This window comes from Hemicordylus capensis, chromosome 3, assembly GCF_027244095.1.
Source record: "Hemicordylus capensis ecotype Gifberg chromosome 3, rHemCap1.1.pri, whole genome shotgun sequence".
In the NCBI taxonomy this organism is placed as follows: domain Eukaryota; kingdom Metazoa; phylum Chordata; class Lepidosauria; order Squamata; family Cordylidae; genus Hemicordylus; species Hemicordylus capensis.
The window spans coordinates 316,974,714-317,002,468 of NC_069659.1; the positions used below are offsets into that span (position 1 = coordinate 316,974,714).

General features: G+C 43.4%; 1 protein-coding gene across 1 annotated transcript; it reads right to left on the minus strand.

The window, feature by feature from the left end:
- Nucleotides 1-1,619: 1,619 nt before the first annotated feature.
- On the minus strand, nucleotides 1,620-25,320 carry LOC128351484 (phospholipid scramblase 1-like). The gene is made up of 9 exons (XM_053311066.1): nucleotides 25,217-25,320; nucleotides 22,708-22,740; nucleotides 21,640-21,732; nucleotides 20,097-20,245; nucleotides 18,006-18,048; nucleotides 13,474-13,700; nucleotides 11,851-12,012; nucleotides 7,368-7,529; nucleotides 1,620-1,721 (listed from the first exon to the last, which is right to left on the minus strand). Exons 2-9 carry the CDS (start codon nucleotides 22,718-22,720, stop codon nucleotides 1,686-1,688), a joined length of 885 nt encoding a protein of 294 aa, XP_053167041.1. The 5' UTR covers nucleotides 22,721-22,740; nucleotides 25,217-25,320; the 3' UTR covers nucleotides 1,620-1,685.
- Nucleotides 25,321-27,755: the final 2,435 nt, after the last annotated feature.

Below are 27,755 nucleotides of genomic sequence, written 5' to 3' on the forward strand. Positions count from 1 at the left end.
TGAGCTAGAGAGACCAATGGTCTGACTCCGTATATGGCAGCTTCCTATGTTCCTATGTTGTTGTTTTTGCTAGTGCCAGTACATAGTCTAGTGCTTGAAATATTGGGATTGCCCTCCCCTCGCATCTGATGTCCATTGCTTGCTAGGACCATGTGGTCTGAGTGTCTGACAAGGACCCAGGATACTGCATTCAAATCTCGACTGGGTGACTTGGGTCTAGCCAGCACATCTCATCCTAGCCTACCTCATAAGGCTGTTGTGGGGAAAGAAGAAAACACTTTATGCTACCCCAAGCTTTCATTGGAGAAAGAAGATAAAAATAGGTTCACTCGGTTAGTGTGACTGTAGTCTATCATCTGTAAAATTCCAAAGAAAGCATAAGCTAGGAATTGTTCATACCAGGGAAGATAGTGGGGTAGAGACAAAGTGGGTACTGAGGCATTCTCTCCCATGTGCATGTGGGGGGGGGGGGCGTGGGATAACAGAGTGTGCATGAAAGGTGTTGTCTACTGTTTTTGCCTATCAGTGCTATTTGTGAGGAAGTACTATTTCCTGGATAACATTTTTCCAAAGATGACCTCAGATGCACACATGATTATTGTTGTTTTATACATGTCTGGAAGAGGAAAAAGAACCTTTCAATAATGATAATATACTTGTTCAGAAGTTTGTTCATAATGATACATTTAAGGAAGATTCATACATTCACTTACCATGCCAAAGTCTGTGATTTTTGAAGGCATCAGGACTGTAAATCAGGAGGCAGATTGAATAACTATCAGCCCTTCAGGAAGATGAAGGTTAAGCTCTTGCTTTTGTTTGCTTTATGTGTTTGCTTTCTGAACACATATCAATCTTAACCTGGGCCCAGAAAACAAATTTGCATGATGAAGTCTCCTTCTCTTTGACATGAACAATGATATTTTGGACAAATTCTCGGAGGATAGGTTAATTAATCATTTTAAGTCACAACACCTAAACAGAACTTCCAGCCTTTGAGGCAGTGTACTACCAAATACCAAATGCTGGGAAGGCAACAGAACTCCCAGTTCGGCTGTTGCCTTCATACCTTGCTTGTGGGCTTCCGAGACATCTGGCTGGCCACTCTGGGAAACGGGATACTGAGTTAGATAGACTTTTAGTGTGTTCCATCCTTTGAGCACAATGGTGTGCTCTGGTGGGCCACTGTGCGGAATAGGATGCTGGACTAGATGGGCCTTGGGCCTGATCCAGCAAGGCTGTTCTTATGTTCTTGTGTATAAACACAATTTGTACAAATGGCTAGGGAGGCCACTGGTCTAAGATTCTTGTTCAAACTTACTTAATAAAAGGGAGGCTTTCTGTATTGAGGAGATTAGCACTTGTGAAGTGGAGTAAAATGAGTTCTACATTCTGTCAGTTCCCTTTGATTAACCTTTCTATAATTAATTTGCTCACACATATATAAAAATATAAATTTTTCTCATTTTTTCCAGCCTTAGAAGCAAGATGCTTCTAAATACCAGTTGCAGGGGAACAAAAGCAAGAGAAAGGTCATGCCCTCACCTCTTGCCTGTGGGCTTCTCAGAGGCATCTAGTGGGCCACTGTGAGTAACAGGATGCTGGACTAGATAGGCCGTGGGCCTGATCCAGCAGGGCTGGTCTTATGTTCTTTCCCATGCACTCTGCACCAGAAATCTTCAACATCACTGCTGCAATTGAGGCAGCAATATGAAGGCAACCTACACAAGTAAGAAACAGAGGGGAAAATAGGCGTCATGACTCCTAAACAGCATATCTCTTTTGTGAAGCATCCCCCACAAAAGGATGTGCAGAACATTCAAGTGCTTCCCCCCGCCCTCACTCCAGTGGAACAGGAGCAAACTGTGTGCTGGCTAAAGAGATGGGGAGGAGAGCCAGGGCAGGGCTTCCAAACATCTCAGGGGATGGGCAAATTGATAAGGGTGAAGACTGCTGTTAAGATACTTTCATCCTTGGCTGTTTGGGGTTTTAAAGGTTGAAAAAAGAAGCAGCACCTTGTTTCTTTTCATCCAGGAATAGGAGGCCTGTGATGCAGACCTGGCAACACTCTTCAGCTGTTGCCAGGGCCCAGTGGCATCTGGAAAAACTGAGCCAGGCCACAGCCAATGTTTGCCTGCGGAGTGGGACCACCAGTTGCTGCCTGTGTCCTCTCTTCCTTATATTAGCACCCATATCTTAAACAGCGCCCATATCTTGGCAGAAGGAGTTAACAGCAGACACAGGTCTTCCTTTTGCACAAGCATCAGCAAGACTAGCATTCAAGCCAGAAGAGCAGCCACCATGTTCCCCTCATGCAACACACAGTGCCTCATGAGCCATCGTGCAATAAACATAACAGCCAGTTGCTAGCAGCAATGGTGGCACCAGAACTAGATGTGAGAGGGGGCACAGAAGAGGCAAAGTGCATTTCTGGGCGGATGAGCTATGTCCCACATGTTATGTTTCTGAAACAGAAATGGGGGCAGGTGGGGGAGCAACTACTTTTCTAAGGGGGAACTTGCCCCCTCCTCCTCTAGAGCCAACTTCGGCCAGCAGCTGCCAGATAATGAGGTCATCCACACAATAAAAAACTGTGTTCTACCTGGGACTGGGAGCTGTGTGTACCCCCAATTTTTGGTTGTGTGGAAGAAAGGTAAGAGGAAAACCTGGGTAGAAGTGATTGTGTGGAAGCAAGGCAGAATGAAAAGCTACCCAAGTTTTCCTCCTACCTTGCTTCCACACAACTGAAAAATGGGAGCACACACAGCTCCCAAACACAGGTAGAACACAGTTTTTGATTGTGTGAATGGCCTCAAAGTGTCTTTAAAAAAAATTCCACTGGATTAAAAATAAGCCCGAGTCTGCTGCAACACCTGCTATCAAGATAATGCAAGGGGGAACCAGCAGAAGGCACCTTCCTGAGGTTTCCTAGAAAGCAGAAACTGGCCCTCCTACTTCACTCAGTCCAGTTACACTCATGGACCGCCCATTCCTCAGAACAGCCTGTTATCCTTCCCTAGGCGGGTGCAACAGTCCCAGTGGGGTCCCCAATGGCTCTCAGAGGAATTGAATCAGTATATATGATGTATTTGTTGCAAAAAAATGTTTATTTATGTATTATATTTATATACTGCTCAACTGATGAGTGTCCTCAAAACAGTCTGCAAAACTGTTAGCAGTTACCCCTGCTAACTTGGCAAAGAGGCACCTTTTGATTCTCTTTATTTAGCAGGGGGAGAGTAACTGGCCCTATCCACCCCCAGCACAGTACCTCCAGTGACTCTTGCTGGTGTCTATCTTATGTTTCTTTTTAGATTGTGAGCCTGTTGGGGACAGGGATCCATTTTGTTTATCTTATTTATTTGTTATTTCTCTGTGTGAACCGCCCTGAGCCATTTTTGGAAGGGTGGTATATAAATCAATCAATCAAACAGACAGACAGACAGACAAATAAATGAATGAACATTAAAAACAAAATCTAAAATAGCAACAGCAAAACCAAACAACCCTAAAACAATTAAAACAGTCAATAAGCTGATACAGAGCCAGGAGACATCAAGAAAAACAGCCGTTACAAATTAAAAGCTTGTTCAAAGAGGAAGGCTTTCGCTGAGTGCTTAAACAAATACAAGGTTGTTGCTAGATGAACCACTCTAGGGAGGGTTCCATAGACGAGAGGCAGCTCCATAGATGAGGGGCAACTACTGAGAAGGCTCTCTGGTGGCCATCCATCACACCTTTGTGGGCAGTGGCACCCAGAGGAGAGCCTCTGAAGATTACCTTAAAGAATACAATTAAATCCACATGAATTTCCAAATTTATTTATTTCTTTAAAATATGTTTACAACAAATATTTATGAATACGATGAATACTACATAAAATATGTATATATAGCACTTTAAAAAATATTTAAAAGTGGTTAACATTGGAAGCAATAAGATTATTCTTTTTCCCAAAGGGACTCTCACAATCATCAAAAAGGGGGAACAAGAGAGATACCTGCAAACCACCCCTGGAGGGATTCTATCCTGGTCTGAATAGAGACAGTTGCTCTCCCTACTAGATAAAAGAGAGCCACCATTTTAAAAGGTGCCCCTGCATAGTTAGCACAGGTTCAAAATCTTGTTGAATCTCGAGCAACCCAAGTAGGAATATTCTGGCACCACAGGTGTAAGAACAGCTATCACCATAGGTTTCAGAAATAATTTAATTATCTCCTATAAGTAGGTTTGTTCCTCAGTTTTAGCCAGCAAAATACCAATCAGCCCTATTGAGAGAACCGAGGTCGCTGCTGAACTTGTGATCCATGCTCGAACAACATGAAATCCTGTGGGTGGGAGAAACAGTCATCAGCAATATTAAAGCCTAAAATTCAGATCTATTTCCTATTTTATTTTATAGCATATCTTGGAAATCTAATTTTAAATTAGGAAAACTGTGGGGTGGGTTCCACAAAGGCTAGAATACTATAGGCCTGTTTGTTATTGAAATAATGGCTGTACTCCTGTAAAGTATGCTGTCAAGTCAATTTCAACTCCTGGCACCTACAGAGCCGTGTGGTTTTCTTTGGTAGAATGCAGGAGGGGTTTAACTCTTGCCATATCCCACGCTGTATGAGATGATGCCTTTCAGCATCTTCCTATATAGCTGCTGCCCAATACAGTATCAGTGGGGGTTCGAACCTGCCACCTTCTGCTTGTTAGTCAAGCATTTCCCCGCTGCGCCACTTAAGGTGACATACTCCTGTACAGCTTCTCAAAGGACACTGGAAGGCTCTCCACATGAGCTGTGTGGAGAGCCTTACTGGGCTGTGTGGGAAGAGCGAGCTTAGCCAGATCGGCTGCCCACACGACTACTGGCTCCATCACGAAGCCAGTAGGGACAGTGGGGATCGGGGGCTGCCCAGCCACCGGAAGTCCCAGGATGGCCCATGGGAATGTGTGGGGCATTCTGGGTAGACCACCGAGGCTGGGAGGCTGCTTGTAGCCTCCTGGTCGGGGGTCTACTCATGTGTCATTGTGGTATAGAGCTACGCCGCAGCAGCACACAATCACCAAAACGGGGTTAGCAGAGTGCCTTACCGGGCTTTGTGAGGAGAGCATGCTTTTACCTTCTCCACTCTGCTAACCTCGTTGGGGGGGGGGACACATATGCTCCCAGCAGTTCCCATGACTGCAGGAAAGCAGGCTGAGCTCCCTTAGCCCGCTTTCCTACAGTTATGAGAATAGCCTCTGGGAGTCCCACACTGATGCATAACTCATTTTATCCCCTCCACTAGGGGTGTGCATTTTGGAATTTTCTCGTTTTGTTTTGTACCCGAATTTTCAGAATCCGAATCTCCCCTGTTTTGTTTTGTAGCCAAATTTTCAGAATCCGAATCTGAATCGATTTGGATTTTTAAAAAGGGTCCCAGAACAAAAATAGTGGGTGGTGGTGGTAGTGTTCAATGGGTGGAAGCTACCACCCAAATTTCAAAAGAATTGGGCAAAGGGCTGGTTTTATTTGTGAATTTTTTAAGTTTACGCATCTTTAAGAAATTTCCCATAGGGAATAATGGGGATTCCAGCAAATGTATCGCTTCACATTGAGGGGAAAGGGGTGGCCCAGAGCGGAGTGTTGTGGGTGGTAGTGCCTAATGGGGGCAAGGAAACTACCAGAATTATTTCAAAGGAATTGTGCAAAGGGCTGATTTTTTTGTGTTGTTGAAGTTTATATGTCTTTAAGATTTCTCCCATGGGGAATAATGGAGTTTTCAACAGCCCCATAATTCCACTTGGGGGGCACTGGAGTTGCCCAGAGCGAGGGGTTGTGTAGTGCACATAGGGTGCCAACCACCCCCACACCCGCAAGCCCGTGGGGTACTGGGTTTTGTTGTTTCTGAGGTGTTCAGTGTAAATTCTCTGGTAGCATATGCGATTTTCAGTGAAAAACAAGAATCTACTCTCATATGCTACCAGAGAATCTACACTCAGAACACCACAGAAACTACAGAACCCAGCACCTCATGGGTTAGCAACCCTTCCCCTGGCCAATGTAGAGTCAGTAAAGAGTGGCAAGAAGCAAAAGAGCCAATGCAGAACAAGGAGGGAATTGTCATCAGGTCAGCCCATGCTTTAGGTCACCGATCGGAAGTCTGGAAGAGTGGGAAATTGAAAGAGATGCCAAACACAAAATGGAGACTGACTGAGAGATCACCACAAAATGGAGGTCCGAAACAACAAAATGTTTTATAGCCGAAACAGGGACGTTTTGTTTTGTATACAAAACTTTTGGATCTGGGAAATGGGTGTTTTGTTTTGTCTACAAAACACCTTAAAGAGGCTGTTTTGGGTACAAAACGTATTGTATCCGAAACGTTTCGCACATCCCTACCTTCCATTGCTCAGGATTGCAGCAGTGTTCATCTGAAGAGCCAAACACTTTAACTGTGATGGCAGGTGTTTCCATGATCAGGAGTTTGGGACTGGAGCCCTTGGCCACCTGTTCATGGGAATACCTGCCATTAAAGTTACAGAATTCGCCATTTCAGACTAATGCTTTGACTTTAACAAGAACATTTTATTTCTTCTCCCAAATCACCTGAAGAGAGACCCCCCACCACCACGCTACTACACAAATAAGTGGGGGTAGAGGTGAGAGCTAGTCTCAGATCCTGTCTAATTAGATCTGAGTGGTGGCAACAAAGATACCCTGAAGTGGAGTGGATCCTCTGTTATGCCATGATACAGATAGATCCCCTTGCGGAAGTCTATTGTATCTCGAGGAGGGAAATTTAGTGTCTGTGTCAGGGTCTCAGCCACGAAATACTGTGTAATGCATGTGCCAGGCCCTGTGTAGAAGGCACAAGACAGCCAGCTTGCTTGAGAGTTAGTGGACATTGTTTCTCCCTCTCATCTCTGCTGAGCTCCTTGTTTTGGTTACTAATATCATTAGCTGCATCGCCTTATCAGTGTTCTGTGTGGGAACCTTGCTCATTATACTGTCTCTCTGTGCACCTGTGTTGGCAATGCTTTGCTCACGAGTTTCTATTTGCCAGCAAGAGAAGCTTATTTGTAATCAGTGATAAAAGGCAACCCCCTTAGAGTGCTAATTGGATCTCACCAGTGGACTAGTGTGCAAAGTGCCTCAGACCCCGCCAGAGCCACATTTCCTATTGCAACGGGATCCCCAGTAAGGTGTGTGTTTTGAAGGATGTAAACCTTATATCCCTTTATTAGACGCCATTTAAAATGACATCTATTCATGCCCACCTGTGTGCGTGTCTCTCCATCTCAGACCCAAGAAAAGAACTGTGCCTGCTGGCACAACACCCTCACAGTGAGTCATAAGACTGTACCATTAGTAAAGTTGAGACTATTAGACTTACCAGGAGAAAGCAAGACCCAATCATGAGTGCTTTCATCTTAATATCGAGATCTAGTGGGAATTGGACTGCAAAATTGGTAGCATCTGTAGCGGCCTCCCTTGCCAAGCCAGTCCACTGCTTGGTAATTCTTCCAATTGTAGAACTCCCATCTGGCGACTTCACCTGATTTTTAAATACATTTTAAAAGTTTACTCCAAAAAATAGACATTTATTCAAAATATTCTGTAACATTCATACTTGTATAAACTGCAAGGTCAGGGGGGTCCACATGTTATATAGGTTGGAAAGAGAAACTTGTAACCTATGCAACTTGAGACCATGTTACTGTGTTATGCTATGCTATACAAAGCCTGTGTTGTCAAGATAAGGTGGCGATGAATGCTGGTGATGCAATATACAGTGGAAGTTTTGGAAATTTTGGTTCTCAAAAGTCTGTTTATTCTTCTCAAAGAGAGAACCATGGGATACACAAGAGGGTTGGTTTATTTTTTATTTATTGTTCCATTTCTATACCGCTTTTCATTAAAATAATCCCAAAGAGGTTTACAAATTGGTTGCAACTGTATTGTGGAATGATCTTCTCTGAGCAAGAGCATATTTCATTGGATGCTTGTAAGGGCAATGAACATGCTGGGTTATTATTATTTTATACACACATACACACTCCTCAGTGAGTAAGGGGGATATTTTTCCCAGGGGATATTTAAGAAATAATCACATACTTAAATCACATGTATTGTTTATATTCTAACAATAGGTCAATATAAAGAGGCAAACTAAAGTGCTAGGATATAAAAAGGAAATAAATAAAAATCAGTCATTTGGATACAAACCGGAAAAAAGCAAAGGGCATCTACCAGCAAGCTTAAAGCATGACAGTTCTATCAGATGATCACCAGTACAGGAAATGGCAATTGTCTGGACAAAATGTATGTCAAATGTTGTATGCTGTAGGTGAGGTATTTGTGTTGGTCTGTTAGGAGGAAGCAAATATTTGCTCAGAAAAGAAGAGAGCTCTGAAAGTTAGATAGAAATGTAGTTCTAGGATAATTTTAAAAGGTTGCACATACAACCATTTGCTGAGGGCTGGAAGGGCATGGGGGAAAGGCAAGATTGAGTATACCTTCCCCTGCAGATGATCATGCTCCATGTCTGGGACTTGCTGCTCGTGTGCCCACATGATCTGCGCTGCTCCTGGCAGGGCGGATCTCTGGAGGCCAGGGAAATAAGTCCTGGCCTCCAGGATTCCCCAAATGCACCATGCAAGCAGTCTAATAAATTTGGGGGATTCCCCCATGAGTTGGGCCCTCTAGGCACTCGACTCTGTGTGGCTCGAGCTACCCCGGCACTGGGGGTAGAAGGTTGGGATAGAAAGGCGGGTTAGGCTGGGCGGCAGTGCCAGCATTGGCATTGACCCCAGTTCTCCACATGAGCCGCTTAACCCAGTCTGGGCTGCCCTAGCCTTTGTTAGGCTGCTCTTGAGAATAGCCTCAATGTATGATAGTGGACTGGGTCTCACGATCAGTGAGACACAGTTTTTGCGAGTGTGCAGGGAGAGCGGGCTAAGCCTGCTCTCCCCGCACACAAGTGGGGAGGGAGCCCTGCATGGCTGGAGGAGCCACCCACACGATTGCTGGCTCCGTGATGGAGTCGGCGGGGCCTGGGGACTTCGGGGGCCATGCAGCCCCCGGAAGCTCCAGTATGCCCTGTGCGAGTGCGCAGGGCATACTGGGGAGACCCCCGGAGCCAGGAGGCAGCCTTTTGCCTCCTCTCTGGGGGTCTACTCACAAGTAGCCACAGCACGGAGCTGCGCTATGGCTACTCCCAATCAGATAGCCCGGGTTTGTGGAGCGCTCGCTCCGCAAACCCGGGCTGAGGGGAGGGGTACTTGAGCGGGTTACCCACTTTAGAACCACCGGGCTTGCAGCTGAGCCCAGTGGATCTCACGATCAGCAAAAATCAGGCTAGGCTCTCCTAGGCCGATATTTGCTGATCGTGAGAGTAGCCCCAATGAGGAGATTCTCATGATCAGCAAAAAGTGGGCTAAGGGAGCATAGCCCACTTTTTGCCAATCGTCTGCTGTCACGGGAGCTGCGTGGCTCCTGGCAGCAAACCTCCCAAGTACCTGTCTGCTTAGCCGAGGTTAACGGAGTGAGCGTTCCATTAACCTCATCTCTCTGATTGTGTATTGCCACAGCCACGGCAACACATGAGGAGACCCGGGCTGGAAGGCTGAAACAATACTCCTGGCCCTGGGGGTCTCTCCAGGATGCCTGGCACACTCATGTGGGGCATCCTGGAACTTCTGGGGGCCACGCGGCCCCCGATCCTCGCAGCACCCGCCAGCTCCGTGATGGAACTGGCAGTCATGTTGGCAGCTGATCCTGCCGCCCAGGACTGCCGGCGTGCTCGTCTGTCCCATTCAAGTGAGTCTCACTAATCGTGAGACTCGCTTCAATGTATATCATGTAACATATTATACAAGATTGTCCCTCCTCTAATTTGCAAAAATATTTGGGGATGGGCCATAGCTCAGTGAATAGAGCACATGATTTGCATGCAGAAGGTCCCAGGTTCAATCCCTGGCATCTCTGGGAATCCTGACAGTTGCCGGCTGAATTAATACCTTTCTAAGATAGGATTTTAAGGGACACCTTGAGGAGATGCTCAAAAGTGATGGCTTAATGGATCTTCTTTAATTCCCAGGTAAGAACCTATGCACATGGGGAAGAGATGAAAAGGCAGTTGCTTGACTAAGTACTTCAGCTAAAGGAGGATTTGCAAGAGGAGTTGATGCCTGGTCAGAGGAACGTAGAAAGAGTAGCCTTGTGTATTAAGATCACAACTTGGTTCAACACATTGCAGGTAAGAGCCAGAATTGTCTATAAGCCAGCTGCTGTACTACTACTATGGATATTTATATACCACTCTTCAACCAAAGTTCACCAAGAAGTTTACATAGAAAAATAAATAAGACAGAAATAAGATGGTTCATTGTCCCTAAAGGGCTCACAATCTAAAAAGAAACATAAGGAAGATACCAGGAACAGCCACTGGAGAGATGCTGTGCTGGGGTTGGATAGGGCCAATTGCTCTCCCCCTGCTAAACATAAGAGAATCGCCACTTTAAAAGGTGTTTCTTTGCTCACTTAGCAGGGGCAACTCTGCCACTTGTTACCATCCACACCAGCCAAGGAAGTCCTTTCAAGTGGGTTCATATATTTTGACCTGGAGCATCTGGAGGGCATGCTGGTGTTGAGGATTATAGCAGAATGCAATCTTCCGCAGAGACCTGGAGCCAGACCAGATCCAAATGAGAGATGGGGTCCTATGTCACAAGGCTGGAGATGTGATGAAAGATCCATGAAGGCATTGGGGCATAAGGATGAGAGCCGAGAACCACAGCTGTATGGTTCCACAGATGCTCAGTTCAGACCTCTCAAAATGAGCTCTGTTCTCTTGACTGACCATCCTGAATAAGTGTGCTAGATGAGCCATTAATGAAAACATGTACAGTAGATTGCTTGGCCAGCTGGTTGTCCTTGTGTTGTCCTTGGGAGATGAACTTTGTGAAAAATCTAGGGATTTTGTGGTTTGTCAGGGAGTCAAAAGATCTACTCAAGGAACTCCAAGCCTGAAAGTTGTATCATGAAAATATTCTTAATTGAGTTTCCATTCTACGGGGCAAAAGTCCTGGCAGCTGAGCCAGGAAGCTCAGGTGTTGAAATCTCTGCCTGCATGACTGAGCAGAGAGCTGCCATATCCCTCTGCAGCTGTAATTCCCTTTTGTGGCATTTCCTGGTCTTTCAGAAGCTGAAGGTTCTTCTAGGAGGGAGCTTTCAGTAAGGCAGCTTGGTCCTCTGCAAACAGCCATGTCATCCAAACCATAAACAGAGTAGAAGTTTTATCAGAAATGGATTATATGCAACAGAGCAGTGAAGCTGTGAAAGTCCTGTCACTCGGAGCAAGACAGAACCAGAACTAGGAGTGGCTATCTTCTACTGGCTCATGGGAGTAGTTGTGGTTTGCATGGCCCTGTCTTTCTGGAGCAAGAGAGAAACATAACCTGTCTAAACCTGTACAATGTAGATTCAGTCTGCCTCCTCCCTTTCAGCCTTTAAAACCTTAATGAAGGAATTTCTTTTCCGCCAGGAGTTTGTCCTCTATATCTTTTTTTTCTTTTCCCCTAATACATCTCGGATGCTGTTCTTGCTTTGTACACCGCCCTGAGTTTGTAGAGTTGGTGGTATACCGTATTAAATAAAGATAAAGTAGATAAGGGCAACTGTATCACAGTGCGATGCACTGGGCCCAAGAGTTGCAGAGATGTAAAGGGGCGAGTTGTCCTCTGGAGGCAGAGCACTCATCTCCATTCTAGAAATCTGTACAGTAGTTCTAATGTAGTCAGTGTTCAGATATAATATATGCCTATACTGAGAACTGTGAAACACAGACACACTAATACAGGTTTTCAGTTACTTACCTCAAAATGACTATCTGCAAAACGTTGAAATGATGAACAAGAGACATCTATTTTAAGCATGTCCTCTCTGGCGTCGTTTTGAATAGCATATTTAGGCAGGCAGCAGTGCCATGTCTGTTTACAGTAGCCAATGACTCTTTCTGGTGGGGCCTGAACTTCAAGCTTCCGGGGGGAAAAGGAAAGGAAAGAAAGAAAAAAAGAACACACTGAGAATGACAGGCAATCTTACAATTTTTATAGGCCAAATCACACAAAACATTGAAGAATTTACAGACAAACTAAGGATGAAGGTAAATGGAAAGGACACTACTTGGGGATAAGGCAAGAGATGGATCACTGCTAGAAACAGGTACAATAAAGGGTATGACGGAGGGCATCCAGTCAGTACAGACAGGAGAGGTTGGCCCCCACCCCATCAAAAATAAATACATAACAGGAAAAAGAAGACAGCGGGCTGCTAACGGTGTCCAGCTCATGAAGAGAGAAAAGGAGGCAGTCGATTTGATGTAAGATGGGGAGCTTTCTCCTTCCCTTCCCCCCTGTTGTTGCAGCTTCCTCTCTGCTGTGCTATTAATGGCAACTAATCAGGGCTTCTCATTACTTGGGGATGCCTTGACCATCACCAGCTTCACAAGACCAAAAAAGGGGAGAAAAATACATGTGCATGTCTATTTCCCCCCACCTTTTGGCTTATTTGGGGTGGTGATGGTTCAATTCATCCCCAAGCAATGACAAGCTGGAATAGCCCTGATCAATGGTTATTTCAGCCAATAGGACAGTGGTGGGGGTGGGGGACCTGCAGCAATGGGGAGGAAAAGAAGGAGGAAGCTCCCTGACTCATACCAAATCTACTGCCTCCTTTCTCCTCTGTAGGGACTGGGCATAGTAATTTTTTATTAGCAAATTATTTTTTTTATTGTCTTCTTTTTTATTTTGGCTGGCACATTTGGCTGGCACATTTATTGTCTTCTTTTTTCTTTTGGCTGGCACATTTGGCTGACACATTTCCTTCCACTTCTCTTTCTTTCTTCCTTAGGAAGAGGGTGTGCAGTAACTGGCAGCTGCTGCCACAGCAATACTAGTAAGGTGGTGCTGTGGGTAGGGTCAAGTGGTGACCTAGCAGCCCCCACAGCCCTGGGATATCTGTCCCCGCCCTTGTGGCTACTTGACTGTCTATACTGGAAATGTCTGATTATGCAAACTCAGAAAATTCTGCACAATAAAAAGGCTAAAGAGCCCCTGGTGGCGCAGTGGTAAAACTGCCGCCCTGTAACCAGAAGGTTGCAAGATCGCTCTTGATCAGGGTCTCAAGGTTGACTCAGCCTTCCAGCCTTCCGAGGTCGGTAAAATGAGTACCCAGAATGTTGGGGGGCAATATGCTAAATCATTGTAAACCGCTTAGAGAGCTTCCAGCTATAGAGCGGTATATAAATGTAAGTGCTATTGCTATTGCTAAAGTGATGGAAGTCATAAGAGTAAAAATGCAAACATGCACTGAGAACGAGCCAAATTTGAAGTCTGAAAAAAGAGATATTAAAAAAAACCCTCACTGTCATTTGATTAGCAAAGCTAATGACATATGAAAAACAAAATATAAAGCCAAGGGATGATAAAAATGTTTACCTCTTGCAAACAGCAAACGCAAGGACAGGGGCAACCAAAATGTTGCCCTTCTCTTTTCACTTGCATGACAACTTGGCATTTACTGTCAAAGATCTTAATGGTGAATGGCCGAAATTGCCTATATCGGTTCAGGGTATAGTCATCATTTTCCTCGGCTGCGAAGTAGACCCATTGACCCAGGGTGTTTTTGATTTCATATCTGTTGGCAGTTTCATAACCACTTATCACTGAAAAGGAAGCAACATCAATACAGCTCTTCAATGGATCAACATAGGTCTCACAAAGATGAAGGTGGGGGGAACCAAACCACCAAATTTATTTTCAAATCTGCATCAATAATATCTTTAAAGAATGCTCAATTCCCTATCTGTCCAGCTTGCCAAACAAAATGACTAATGAAAGAAGACATATAGCTATATATGCATTATCTGCTTCTCCAAGCACCCAACTAGCTGACTAGGTAGATATCACAATGAAATATGGATGTTCCATTTTCTCAGTAAATGAAGGAAAAGAAGATGTATCAAGAAGTTGGAAAGATAAAGTGACTGGCTAAACACTGGCATCTCTGAAACTATTCTTTGTTAAGAATAGCTTTATTTGATGAGTCTGAAACTGGGCTCATCAAATAAAGCTATTCTTAACAAAGAAAAATGGGGACGGATGGGGGTGGAGATGGGAAATAGCTCAATTAATTCTAAGTAGAATTTGGATGCTGTCCAGCATTCCCTCTAATTGTTTTCATCTGTGTGCAGAATGGGTTTTGTTCTAGGTGACAGTATCAAGGCAGTGTGTGCGCACATGTATTCAGAGTGGGACGTTCCTGATTCAACCTGAGCGGGATCTAAAATCGACTGAGTGGACATCAAAAAGCTTGTGTGTGCACGCACATGTGCACACCTTAGAGGGAACATTGATCCTGTCATGTATGCAATGAGAAGTACAACACAAGCTTAATCCTTATCTGTGAGTCCTCAACTAGGGCCCTGGTGAGTCACCTGCCCCCCCCCCCCCCGCCGGCATTAGCTCCTTCTACCTGGCAGGGATTATGGTGGTAGAAACTGAGTAGAGGAATATTTTCCTTCTCTATTCTTCTTCCTATTCTTTCTCCCTCTCCTGTCTCTCTACTCAGTGTTTGAGATGCTGTTACAGAGGCTTCTCTGTGCTGGAGACAACAGGACATGTTAATTAAATAATGATGATGATGATGATGATGATGATGATGATCAAGATGAAGATGATGATGATGACGACAACAAAACAACAACAACTACTACAACAACTATATTAGATGTTCCATAACAAACTGTTCTCTGGGCAGCTCACAACACAACTTATCTTTTTATCATAGAAAAACTAAATTCCCTAGTGTCTGGGGTGCTGAGCTGTTGCTACTGCCATAGCCAGATAAATATGTAGCTGAATTCACATGTAACACAAAACTGGAGCTGGAAGGGGCCAGAGGTTGCCAAACCTGTACATCCAAATGCAGAACACCCTGTTCAAACTCCAGTTCCTCACAGAGAGCAACCTGAGGTTTCGCTCCCCAAACTGCATTTGAACCTCTGGGTTGTAGTGAGTTTCACCGCTCAAACTCAAAGTTTCAGTTCCCCAGCGTTACGTGCGAATACAGAACTGGAGGCTGCATTCGCTGTAGCCGGAGTAGAGGGAGGAAGGTCCTCCCTCTCTCTGGCTGTGATTGGCTGTGTGGGCTGTCCTTCATACAGGAAGGAAGTCCACACAACTGGCCCCACTCCTCTTTGCAGTTTCCATGAGGCCCCTCCTAGAGCCTGCTCTCCATTACATCTGAATTGGGACAGGGGAGTGGGAGTGGGTAGGGAGCAGATCCGCAGGTCCATTGGACCCATGGCTCCACATTTCATGCGAATATGGCCAATGTGTGAGGGAGAGGGAGGCTAGTTATTCACATAAGATTAAAATATAATACAGAGAAGAACTATTGTGGAGGCTGGGGAGCAGTGTTTTCTCTAACAGGGATTCCCAGATGTTGTTGACTACAACTCCCCAAATCCCCAGTTGCAGTGGCTTTTGCTTGGGGATTATGGGAGTTGTAGTCAACAATATCTGGGAATCCCTGTTAGAGGGAACACTGTTGGGGAAAGACGAGACCAGCTTGAAATAGTAGTATTGTAATGTTCGTGTGTGTGTGTGTGTGTGTGTGTGTGTGTGTAGGGGGAGATACAAAATTCCCTCCTCTAGCTGTGAGGAGTCCTGGATAGTCTGCCACCATACACTTTTATATGAGCAGATTCACCTTCCAAGGGAATATTTTGGGAGAGTAAAGTGGTAAACCCATCCCTACAAGAATGGCTTGAACATTCTTGGGTCTTCATGAGTGTGTGACAAGGGCAGGACCCAATAAGGAGTGACATTCTATAATCACAACAAGGATTTATTAATAATTGGATGATAAGGAAAACTATGGAGGCATCAACAATTGCTGCTCCCATTCAAGTAAAACTCTTCCCCAGAAACTACAAGAACTATGCTGTCAGATCCAAGCACTTAAACAAGAATAAATTCCCTGATTCATCTAGCTAAACTGATCCCTATCCTTCCCACTTACTTCTAGTTAAGGAACTTCCAGTTGATTCCCAGCCCAAGGCTGTTAGTTTCCCCTTCTTTACAGAAGTTGCTAATCACACCTCACTCCGAGGCTCCTAGGGAAGAACTGAACTCTAACACACCCTTCTCCTACTTCTCTATAGATTGTTGTCCAGAAAACCCTGCACCTCACTCTGATTGGGCCACAGAGATTTGATTCTCCAGGGCTTTATTCATTATCTGGAGAGGCTCACTTTCCAAGCACTTACTCTAATTGATGTCTAGTCCTCCCTCAAGCCTGACTATCACTACAGGTATACTTTACAACTATTACAGATCCATATTTTGTACCAGGCCATTAAATCTAGTGGCATAATTATATGTTGGATTAAATTGACTAGCATAACAGTTCAGATGTCCTTACCCTTTTTTATAGGATACCCAAGATGAGGCTGGCAATATCAGTGTCAAAAAGGATGTTTTCTTTGTTAGATTAAATGTAACTTCTTCACTTGCTTGAGTTATCTGGGCATATTTTTATTAATATGTATTTCTTTTCCTTTAGCTACTTTTCAGAGGTGGAAATGACTGTCTCTGAGGCCTGTGTGTACCTTTTGGGCATACTCCCTTACATTCCTTCCTTAGTGAGTTAAAAATATTTATTTTGGCTGAGTATGGCACAGTTGGGTTTGATCTCTCTGCCTTTTTTATCTGGTGATACTTGCTCATGTTTTTGTATGTTGTTTTAATTTTTTTTCTGTGAAACTCTTTGAATGGTGGGGAAAAAACCCAGGCTATTATTATTTACAAAAACTACATAAATATGCATCTCCTCACATTAGATCTGCAGGGAAGGTGCTGCTCCAGCATTTACAGAATTTGGAGGACATGAAGTTGTTGTTGTTGTTGTTGTTGTTGTTGTTATTCATTTTTATTTATTTAACATATTTGTATGCCACCCACTACTGAAGTTTCTAGGTGGCTTACAGCAATAAAACAAGCCAAGAAATTTTAACAGTTAAAACATATTAAAAGATTAAATTAATATACCTATAAAACCTACCAAATAGTTCAAAGGCTTGGGTGAAGAGTTGTGTCTTTAATTGTTTCCTAAAAGCCAACAGGGATGGAGCTGCTCTAATCTCATGGCTTCTCTGTGCTCATTCTTGCATTTTGGAATGTGATCCAACCAGAAGCAAATTTAGCCATCTTTGGAGGACATTAAAACTGACTCGGAGGCTGTTGGTTCGAATCCCTGCTGCTGTGTTCCCCAGAATATGGGAAACTCCTATATCGTGCAGTAGCGATTTAGGAAGGTGCTGAAAGGCATCATCTCATACTGCACAGGAGATAGCAATGGGAAACCACTCCTGTATTCTACCAAGAAAACCACATGGCTCTGTGGTCGCCAGGAGTCATCACTGACTCGACTGACCCTTCTCTTTCCTTCTGGAAAATATACACCACTGGTGGAAGGCAACTGAACTTAGATGCTCATCTGCTGATGTCTTTAGGATGCTTTTACATTTACTGTGCTTTCTTAGGAATGAATATTTAAAGTTAATTTTAATGCTGTAGCTTTAAAAAATTATTATGTGAAACTGCTTCGGGACTTTTTAGGTAGCAGAGAATGCCATCAGTTCAGAGAGCCAAAATAATTATTTTTCAAAGTAAACATATTTATCATTTATGAAGGGTGTGCATACAAGAATACCAGATACAGTATAAGCAGCGTAATACTGATTGAAACACACTTCTGCTAGTCCAAAAGTAAGTAAACGTATTCGATTTTTATCTATATTTTCATCTTCTCAAATGAGCAATACTTTAGGAAACAAAAGTAAAGAGAACAATATTCCCTGTGTAGCTTTGTGGCTATATATTGAATCCTAAGGATAACTTATAAAGCACAGCCACAATCATTTAAAATTCTCAGAATGTTTTCAGTAACATAGAGAGATACATACTTTCCATAAGTTCCATCTGCTGCTGAATTAATATCTGATCAATCTGTTACAATGGTAAAAACAAACACACAAACAAGCATTAAAATAATGAATTATGAAATAATTATGCAAATGCAATTATTTAATGTTGTAGGGCTCAATCAGTATATTTCTTTGATTCATATAAATGGTACTACTTGTTTTAATGTTATATTTAATACTGTTTTAATGCTATATGTATTTCACATATATGTCACATCATTCCAAGCATCATAATAATATCAAGAATGAAAAGATTGAATTTTTGCACTGTTTTTCCTTCTCTAAATGAATAAAAAATCTGACACAACAGCAGATATCTAAGTGCACTACTATCTGCGTTCATTAAATATATCTCTAGTCAATAAGCATTTCCATTTAACTTTTTTTCTATGTTTATCTAACCATTCTTCAATGGAATCATTGACATGTTCTGCAATATTTGCATGCATGGGAGAAAACTAGGCCCTGGTACATGGTGTTTTCCTTGAGGTTTCCATTGCAGTCACTTGCATTGCTGAGTGCACTTGCACTGGAGGTTGCTGTTCAGCATATGATAGAAAATTCAAAGCATTTTCAAATTGTGAAGCCCAGTAGTGACTGGGGGGCAATGGGGCTGGGGGGCAGGGGAGAGCTCAATCACCAAGGCAGGAGCCTCCCCCCCCCCACTTTCTTCCATGCCAGTGGGCTTGGGTATTTATCCAAGCCCACCAACATGGAGGAATGCATGGGGGGGCGGGAAGCAGAAAAGCAGGGGCAGAAGCCAAAAGGGGCTTATTTTGGCTTCTGCCCCTAAATGGCTTGGGTCAGGGCTACCTTAGAGAGCGCCTTCTTCTGTATGTTCCCCATCGCACAGTGAGGTCATCGGGAGAGGTCCATCTCCAGTTACCACCAGTACGTCTGGTTGCGACTTGGAACCGGGCCTTTTCTGTAGCTGCTCCTGGCCTATGGAATGCACTCCTGGCAGATATCCACAGTTTAGGCTCACTGTCAGCCTTTAAGAGAGCCCTAAAAACTTACTTGTTTGGTTGGGCCTTCCAAGGTTTTTAAATTGTTTTTTAAAAATATTTTAGTTAATTTTAAATGGGTTTTGAATTGTTTTTGAATTGTTTTTATATTGTCTTGAGCTGTGTTTTAAATGGTGTGTGTTCTTGTGTCTTTTTAAGCAGAGCCTTTGGATGGCGCGGTTTAGAAATGAAATGAAATGAATGAATGAATAAATAAATAAATAAATGGGGCAGAAACCAAAAAAAGAGGGAGAAAGCAGAGTCAAAAGGCAGAAAGCAGAAAAGGGGGGATAAAGCAGAAAGCAGGGATAAAAGGCAGAAAGGATGAAACAGAAAACAGAAAAAATAGGGGCAGGAGGCAGGGAGAAAGGAGAAAGCGGGGAAGAAAGGAGAATGCAGGAGGGAGAAAACAAGGGCTTGCTTCCCCCTCCCAGAAAACAAAGTAAGCAAGCTAGCAGGGATGCTCAAACTTACAGGCAGCTAACAAATCCTATAAAGCACAGAGCTTCTTCCGTGTCTTGTGTCTGTAACTTCTTTTTTCAGTTTTACTGTTCCAGCTTCTGATTCCTAGGGGGGCACTTCTTGGCACTGCCCCCCCGCCCCCGCTCAAGGATATTTAAAAATGTGTAGAAAATACAGTCCCTGAAGCCACAAGGAAGTTTATTTTCTACTCATCTTTAATTTCCTTTGGGAGTTGGTGTCAGGAGGTGCCCCCTGGGAATCAGAAGCTGGAACAGCTTTAGTAGCAGTTGTACCAGCCAGTTTAAAAAAAAAAAGGAACTTACAAGCATGAAGAAGGGGCTGGAGAAAGCTCCATGCTTTGGAAGATTTGCTGGCTGTCTGTAGGTTTGAGCATCTGTGCTATCTTCTTTGTTTTGTATGTTTATTTGGTGGGAGGGGGAGCAGCCCCTCCCACCTTTACTGGCGAGCCGCCTCTGCTGAAACCTCAAAAAGGAAAAATAATGGCAAAACCATTTGAGTGCATCCGAGGGTGCATCCTTACTATGGCGTTACTTACTTGTATGCTTGCTTATTTATCAGTTAAGAGAAACATAAAGGGAGATACCTGGCTTAAATATTCTAATCCAGGAGGACATTGGGAAGGTACAGATGGTACTGACATCCAAATTACAGGAGCTCGTACAGTAGGCTGTGCTTGAATTGGGAGAGCTCCATAAGCTGTCTGTTGACCTGGAAAAGTTGAACCAGCTTGTCCTAGGGGTTTTAAAAAGAAATAAAAACCCAGACAGAACATGAGTTCAAGTCTCTAGATTTCTGAAGACACAAGGGGATAGTAACTAAAAGTTAAGTAAGCAATTCATTGCATCTGCTTCACACCTTCATTCATAAATAGAACTAAGTGGCAGCCATTTCTCCCCCACCCACCACAAAGTAGACAAGGTAAGAACACTTGGTATATTGTACTATGCTGCAACATTTTCTCCCACACTGCAAGGATGCAGTTGGGAATTGACAGGAACACAGGTTCCTACATGGAGGGCAGGGGTGTAGCAAGGTTGGAATGAGCCCAGAGACAAGATTTTAAAATGCACCCCCTCTAACTGAAGCTCAGCTCATGAAATACAGAAATCTTAAATGAGGCTGAAAAATGTTAACAAAAAGCATAGTAAAATTATCTATCTATCTATCTATCTATCTATCTATCTATCTATCTATCTATCTATCTATCTATCTCCTATGTGCCACAATAGAACATCATCCTAAATTATTTTTTTAAAGGTTTTGTAAATTGTGGACGATGCAAGTCATTTAATGATACTAGAGAAAGACATGCTGTTCTGGTAGCTCCAGGTCTTAACACTCACATCAATTTCAGAAGATAAATACAACTGAAGGAAGCCTAGGCAGGTGCGTGGCTGGGGGAGTCAGTCATGTGACTTGCCTCTGCCCCCCCCCAAGGCAGTGGGCCCCCAGACAACTGCCTCCCCTTGCCCTATTATAGTTACGCCCCTGATGGAGGGAGAAGTGATGTGGACAAGTCTATAAATAGCTACCAGTCTTGATAGCTATATGCTACTCAAAGGTTTGGAGACAAGATGCCTCTGAATCCTTGTTACAGATGAATAAGAATAGAAAACCAAGCTCCATCTCCAAAATGGCCTGCCAGCAAGCCATTCTAGTTCAGGTTCTAGTTCAGGGTGCCAAAACCCAACATTCCCAGTCCAGTTTGAGTCCAGTTTGGACTCCAACTGAACTGGGCAAACCAGTTGTGTACATACTACTAGTTGTTAGTAGATGTCTAGAGTGTCCAAGAGGCACACAGAGATGCATCGCTCTTCAGATTCTGTTCAAAACTAATAAGATTATAATTTTGCTTCATTGAATCATAAGCTGATTTCCTTCTGAGAAAAGGTGACTGCAGCTGTAGGACATCCTGCAAGTGTATGTTCACGCAGAAGATGGGCACTTTCTCAGTGGTTTTTAGGCTGTGGCTTAACATTATACCATCATAACAGGCCTATAACAATTTGAAATCTCTATCAGCAAAACTATTTGTAGCAGCATGACAAAAATCTGAATATTCCCGCTAAATAAATCTGCATTTCTTTGATCAAACTGGGAGGTCTGCATATGCTACAACTACCTACCTGGAACAGCAGACTGAGATACATGCTGAGGAAATCCATATGGGATTTGTGTAGCTTGATAACCTGGATATTCTGGAGCTGGTGGCAAAGGTGCTGGAAGAATGGAAAGACTTTGAGGCTGTGTTGTATTACTCTTGTAACCCACTACCCATTTTCCAGGTCCACGTATTTCTCATTTCCCTATGTGAGACCACTGCCTGCTAATGACAAAAATAACTTAAGGAAACCTGTTCCATCATACACATATGGAGGAGAAAACATCACAGTAGACCACAAAGATTAATTCACTGGGATCACAATTCGTTTGTTAACATTCTGAGAATGTTGACAAATACATCTACACTAATAGATTGTAATGTTTATACTTCAATTGATAAAGTTTACATTTGTTAGTATATAAAATGTTCATTCTGATAAACCATCACATTGATATTAGAAATATGTTAAATAAAAATTAATTAGAATGTTTAATAATTTTAATTTTTATAATAACTTTTATACTATTGTTTTATTGTTTTGTGTATTTTAATCTGTGTTTTTTTAATATCTTAAATTTTGTACACCAACTAGAGATGTATATATCAGTTGGTATAAAAATATGATAAATAAATAAAGAGAAATTAACTGTTTTAATTGTGTTAATGTTTTTATTTCATAATCCAATTTTTCCAAGTTCTCAGAAAAAAACATCCTTTGGGGGGAAATCGAAATAAACTGGGTTTGTTTCCACCCACCCAGGGCCTTCAGATTTTTAGCTCAAACACACACCTCAGCATCCCAGTAACTGCACCTCAGGTTCTCAAAGCAGAGAGCATCAACTACTAAGCCAGCACAAGGCATGCAGTCTATGTGCTAAACATATGTTAACACAGGCTTCTACAATGCAGTACAATTCCTGGACTTATAACCTTGGTAAAGATTAGCAGCATTTTGTATGTGGCAATAAAGGACAAGCTTATACAAGCAAAGCTCCACTGACGATCCATGCAGAAAATGAACATTCCAACTTCCATAAACCAGGGATCTTAAAAATAAATAAATCCAAATCCTAAAAATTATTGTACTTACATTTCATTTCCATGGTTTCCTATACTATGGTTTCTGAAAAACAAGATACTAATCTTATAAAATGTACATCTTTTCTACAACTGATATCAGATGTTTCAGTAACAGTAAAAAGCCTTTATTTAATCCAGGAAATGAGGAGCTGAAATATTGGGTGTTTGTGTTCAAAAACATATAGGCCAGGATCCTGACTTAATCCTGTTTAGAACAGATCCACTGTGATGGTTAACTTGTGAAATCAAAATCCCAGCCCTAATCTTGACAAGTTACCCACAGTAACAGTTATTATTTACTTTTAGGGATGTGCACAGACCAAAGTGGTTCGGACGAGGTCCAAACTTGGTTTGGTGTCATGGGGAGGGGAGCAGCAAGCGGGATCTTTTAAAAAGCCACATGCAGCTTCCACCACCACATATGGTGGTGTTTGTACAAAGAACATACATATGGTGCCAGCATGCAAATGAAGGCCACGCCCCCCCCTGCAGCCTCCTGCTGTGGTATTGCTGGTCTCAAGAACTGTGCACAATGCTGGCATGCACATGACACTCATGCATGCGTGACAGAGGTAGGTGCCATTTGTGTGATCAGTAATTCCATGCTTATCCCACAAATGGCACCCACGCATGCATGGATGTCATGTGTGTGCAAGCACCATGCACAGGTTCTTGGGACAAGCAACACTGCAGCAGGAAGCTCCATGGGGCAGCGGAGAGCAGGTAAGGACCTGCTCTCCTCTTTTTAAAAGATCCTGCTCTCTGCTCTCCTCCCTGCAGTGCTGAACTGGTTCGAAACTTGTCTGAATTGGTTTGGTGCTGAACCAGTACACAAACCTCAGTTCGTGCACATCCCTGTTTACTTAGTCCTCCTTTCTTTATTAATAACTTCTTCATGTATGACACCTGGGTCTGATTGTACAATTAAAATTAAACATTAAAATAGCATGCATTTGTTAAGTATGTGCCTTCCAGGAACCTAACCCCACAATTTGCATTCACTCAATGGGTCTATTCTCACGATCGGCTAAAACTGGGCTAGGGGAGCCTAGCCCGATTTTAGCGGACCATGCGAAGCACTGGGCTCACAGGCGAGCACGGTTGCCGCAAAACGGGTAACCCACTTGTGAAGCCCTCCCCTTAGCCCAGGCTAGCAGAGCGAGCACTCTGCTAACCAGGGTTTCCAGATTGTGTGTTGCCGCAGCTTGGCTCTGCGGCACGGCAACTCACGAGGAGACCCCTGACCAGGAGGCTGAAAAGCAGCCTCCCGGCTCGGGAGTCTCTCCAGCATGCTCTGCGCACTCATGCAGAGCATGCTGGAACTTCCGGGGGCTGCATGGCCCCCTAACCCCACAGCCCCCGCTGGCTCCGTGACGGAGCTGGCAGTCGTGTGGGTGGCCAGTCCGGCCACCCAAGGCTGCAGCCTGCTCATGTGCGGGGAGAGTGGGCTAAGCCCGCTTTTCCCGTTAACCCTCTCAAGGCGGATCTCACTGATCGTGAGACCCGCCTCAATGACTCATTAACTGCAGTTTCATTATCTGCAGAAATTGGCAGGAACGAAATCCCCACAGATAATGAAGTCCACTTGTATTTGGATCTGAGAAGCAGTTGCCTTAGGAGAGCTCACAGCCAGAAGGTGCACTACGCACAAATTCCACCTTCCATATGATTTCCATGTCCAGAGGCAGATAGTGGCATGTGTTGCACTTGCATGGCTGGCAACAGATTACAGGATTTAGATGGAATTTCCACAAATGTACAATTTGTGTGCTGCAGGGCTCACTTTGGGTGCATCTTTGGTGCATTTGATGTGTGAAAACTAATTTTCAGCTTTAAACACATTTGCTCACACTATACAGATGTTCAGTGCTCCATCACCGAAAAGCAAGCTCAGTAATCCTGGCTTTTGAAAGTAACGTTGTTGAAGGGATTTCAAGTGAACAGTTCCTCTGTTTTGCAGAGAAATAACATTGCATTACGCACTTTATTAACAGTTCAGAGAGTTCTGGCAGGATAGCTTGCACAAAATACATTTCCACTACTCACTGTCATTTAGTTTGCACAAGTATTTTGTGTGCAGAAAATGCTCTATTTTAAAGTACTTTGCTTTCTAATACACTTCAGAAGCAATAGTTTCTAAACAAAAAGTATGAATTGTAGGTTGGTTATCATTACCTATTAAAACCTTTTACCAAAAATCTCCTATATTCCCAACCCTGCTATCTTCCAAGTCCCTAACCCTCCTTCCTCTGCACGCCCAATGAAATATTCCTTTATACTCCCTTTAAGAACCATTTCTAGTCTCTACTCACCACCCTCTGCTTCTATTTTCTGTTTTGAGGCATGGGCACCCACAGGACTTCTTTGGGCGGGGGGGGGGGGAGCTGCAACCCTATACACTCTTACCTGGGAGTAAGCCCCATTGAATTAATTGAATGGCTGCATCTGGGGAAGAAGCAATGGCCCCTCTCCCCCTGGATGCCCCCTCTTTTGCCAGAGGTGGGGTGGGGAATCAGTACCTTGATAGTTATTTCCTGGTTTCTATTCACTTCTTCTCTCCTTAGCTGCAGGCTAAGAAAGGAGTTTAGCAAGCTTCCTTGTAGTGTAGAGGTGGGGAAAGCAGAAAACAGCAAGGTGTGAGAGGAATAAAAAGAAAGAAAACATCAAATAAAAGAACCAAGGGAAGCTTTGCCAAGAGCTGGCAGGAAATGGAAAGTAAACCACACCCTGCTCCTGCTGATAGTAAATTAGAGGGTCAAGGCTGAAGAGAGCCAAGATGAAAGTCCTATATGACTGGATGCTCAGTCACAAGAGAAAGAACTCTGTGTGTTCCCAGAAGCACACCCACATATTCGAAGGCTTCTAGGACTTTTTAAAATCTGAGAGACCAACTCCTGTGAACTTTGTCACAAATTATATCGTGCCATGGCCACATCATCTTAGATTTGATAGAGGAAATGGGTGCACTAATGTTACAGAAGAGTTTCTGTTATGGCAGTAAACAAGTTCAAACCAGCAAGTCACCTTAGGATGGTGACTTGTTGTAATATGCTCTATGTGGGGCTGCCCTTGAAGAGTAATCAGAAACTACAGCTAGTTCAAAATGCAGCAGCTAGGGTTGGGACCATATTACAACCATTCTGAAAAAGCTGCACTGGCTACCAATTTGTTTCCAGGTCCAATTCAAGGTGCTGGTTTTGACCTGTAAAGCCTTTTATGGTTCGGGCCCTGGATATCTGAAGGACTGCCTGCTCCCAAGGGTTTCTTTCTGCCTGCTTGACAAGTTCATCAGAGAAGGTTCTGCTCTGCTTGCCATCGGTGAGGGCAGCCTAGCTGTTGAGCTTGCTGGACAGGGTCTTCTCGGTCATTGCCCCCAGGCTTTAGAATGTTCTCCCAGCTGGCATTAGGTCAGTCTCCATCACAGTTTTTAGGAAACAAGTAACAGTATGACTCTTCACCCAGGCTTTTATATGAGATAACTGGTTTTTTGCTGTTGCAAACAAACAAACAAAACCAGAGAGAGAGAGAGAGAGAGAGAGAGAGAGAGAGAGAGAGAGAGAACTGGTTTTTTTTCCTGTTGCTGTTCTGTGTTTTGTGTTTTACTGTTTTATATAGGTTTCTAACTTTTAAATAGAGATGTAGTATTTTTATATTTAAATTTAATATTTGTATTTTTATGTATTAATACACAACATAATTGTGCATTGTTTTAATTATACTGTAAACCACCTGGGGATTTTTTAATAAAAGGAAGTATATAAACAAACACACAAATAAAGTTATTTCCATATAATCTGTTTTGGGAACAACTAAAAATAATACACATGTTTATAACACCCATTTTCCTACAGCCCAAAATACACAGCAGCACACATATGTTTAATGTTTCCCACTGTCACAGTGGCTGAATAGTTGAGTCTGAGCGGCAGGGCTGGCATCAATGTTTTGGTATCATGGGCACCTCTTGAGGGCCCACTACTGATTCCTGACTCCCATGCCCTTAGTTCCCTTAATGTTAATACAACTCTCTTAAAAAAAAAACCCAACTAATTGTAATTATAGATCAGGAGTGTCTATAGCTAATCCCTTCTGTGACTTACTTGCAGCAGCACAGAATTTAGCAACTTTATAGGTGACTCCTGTATGTTGATCTAACAATACTGAAGAAACATAAAATTCATCTGAATGCCCTGGAAATGTATATAATAAATGGAGTAGCAATCCACTTCACAAGTCACGGTAGAATGAACAATGGACAATCACGATTGCTATAGGGGATTTCCCCAAACCTGCCTTGCAGAGAGACGATAGCCCATTTTGCAAATCGCAGGTGGGTCCAACAGGTAGAATGCAGGGTAGAAAGGGTCAAGGTAGGAAGCAGTCACCAAGGCAGAAGCATCCTTCCATCCCAGTGAACTTGAGTATTTACCTAAGCTCATTGGCATGGACAAAAGCAGAGAAGGGGAAGCAGGAAAGTAAGGGCAAGTGGCACAAAAGTAGAATGAGAAAGCAGAAAGGGGGGAAGCAGAAGAGAAGATGCAGTAAGCATTAACATGGGGGGACAGCAGAAAGTGGGAGAGCAGAAAGCAGAAAGGGGGGGGCAGAAAAGGGAAAGCAAGGGAGAGAAAGCAGGGGTTGCATCCCCCCGCCACAAAACAAAAGATAACAAAACTAAACTAGTAGAAGATCAAATGTACATTTAGCCCAAGTGAATTCTCCAAGGCAGGGAGCTTTCTCCAGACCCTCCCCCAATGCCTGTAACTTTCTCTTTTGTGTTAATTGACTGGAGGAGCTGATACTCAAGTTGTTCCAGATTCTGATTTCTTGGAGGTGGCTTCTTGAACCGTTCCCAAGAGGAGCTAAAAATGGGTAAGGAATGCAGCCCCTGAAGCCATCAGGATATGTAGGTAGAGCACTAGAACATGGAGGACCCAGACAAATTGTGTTTCCATGGTTATGATGTTGAAGGCCAGTACAATACCTCAGACTGGAAATCAGATCTCCCACCCTCATGGTGTGAACATCATGCACCATTGAATTCACTCACCTTTTGGAGCT

Coding starts and splice junctions, on each gene's coding strand:
- LOC128351484 (XM_053311066.1), bottom strand. Junction 12,013..13,473: donor GCGTTTGCTGTTTGCAAGAG/GTAAACATTTTT, acceptor TCCCCCCGGAAG/CTTGAAGTTCAGGCCCCACC. Junction 1,722..7,367: donor TTGGGTCTTGCTTTCTCCTG/GTAAGTCTAATA, acceptor TTACTTGTGTAG/GTTGCCTTCATATTGCTGCC.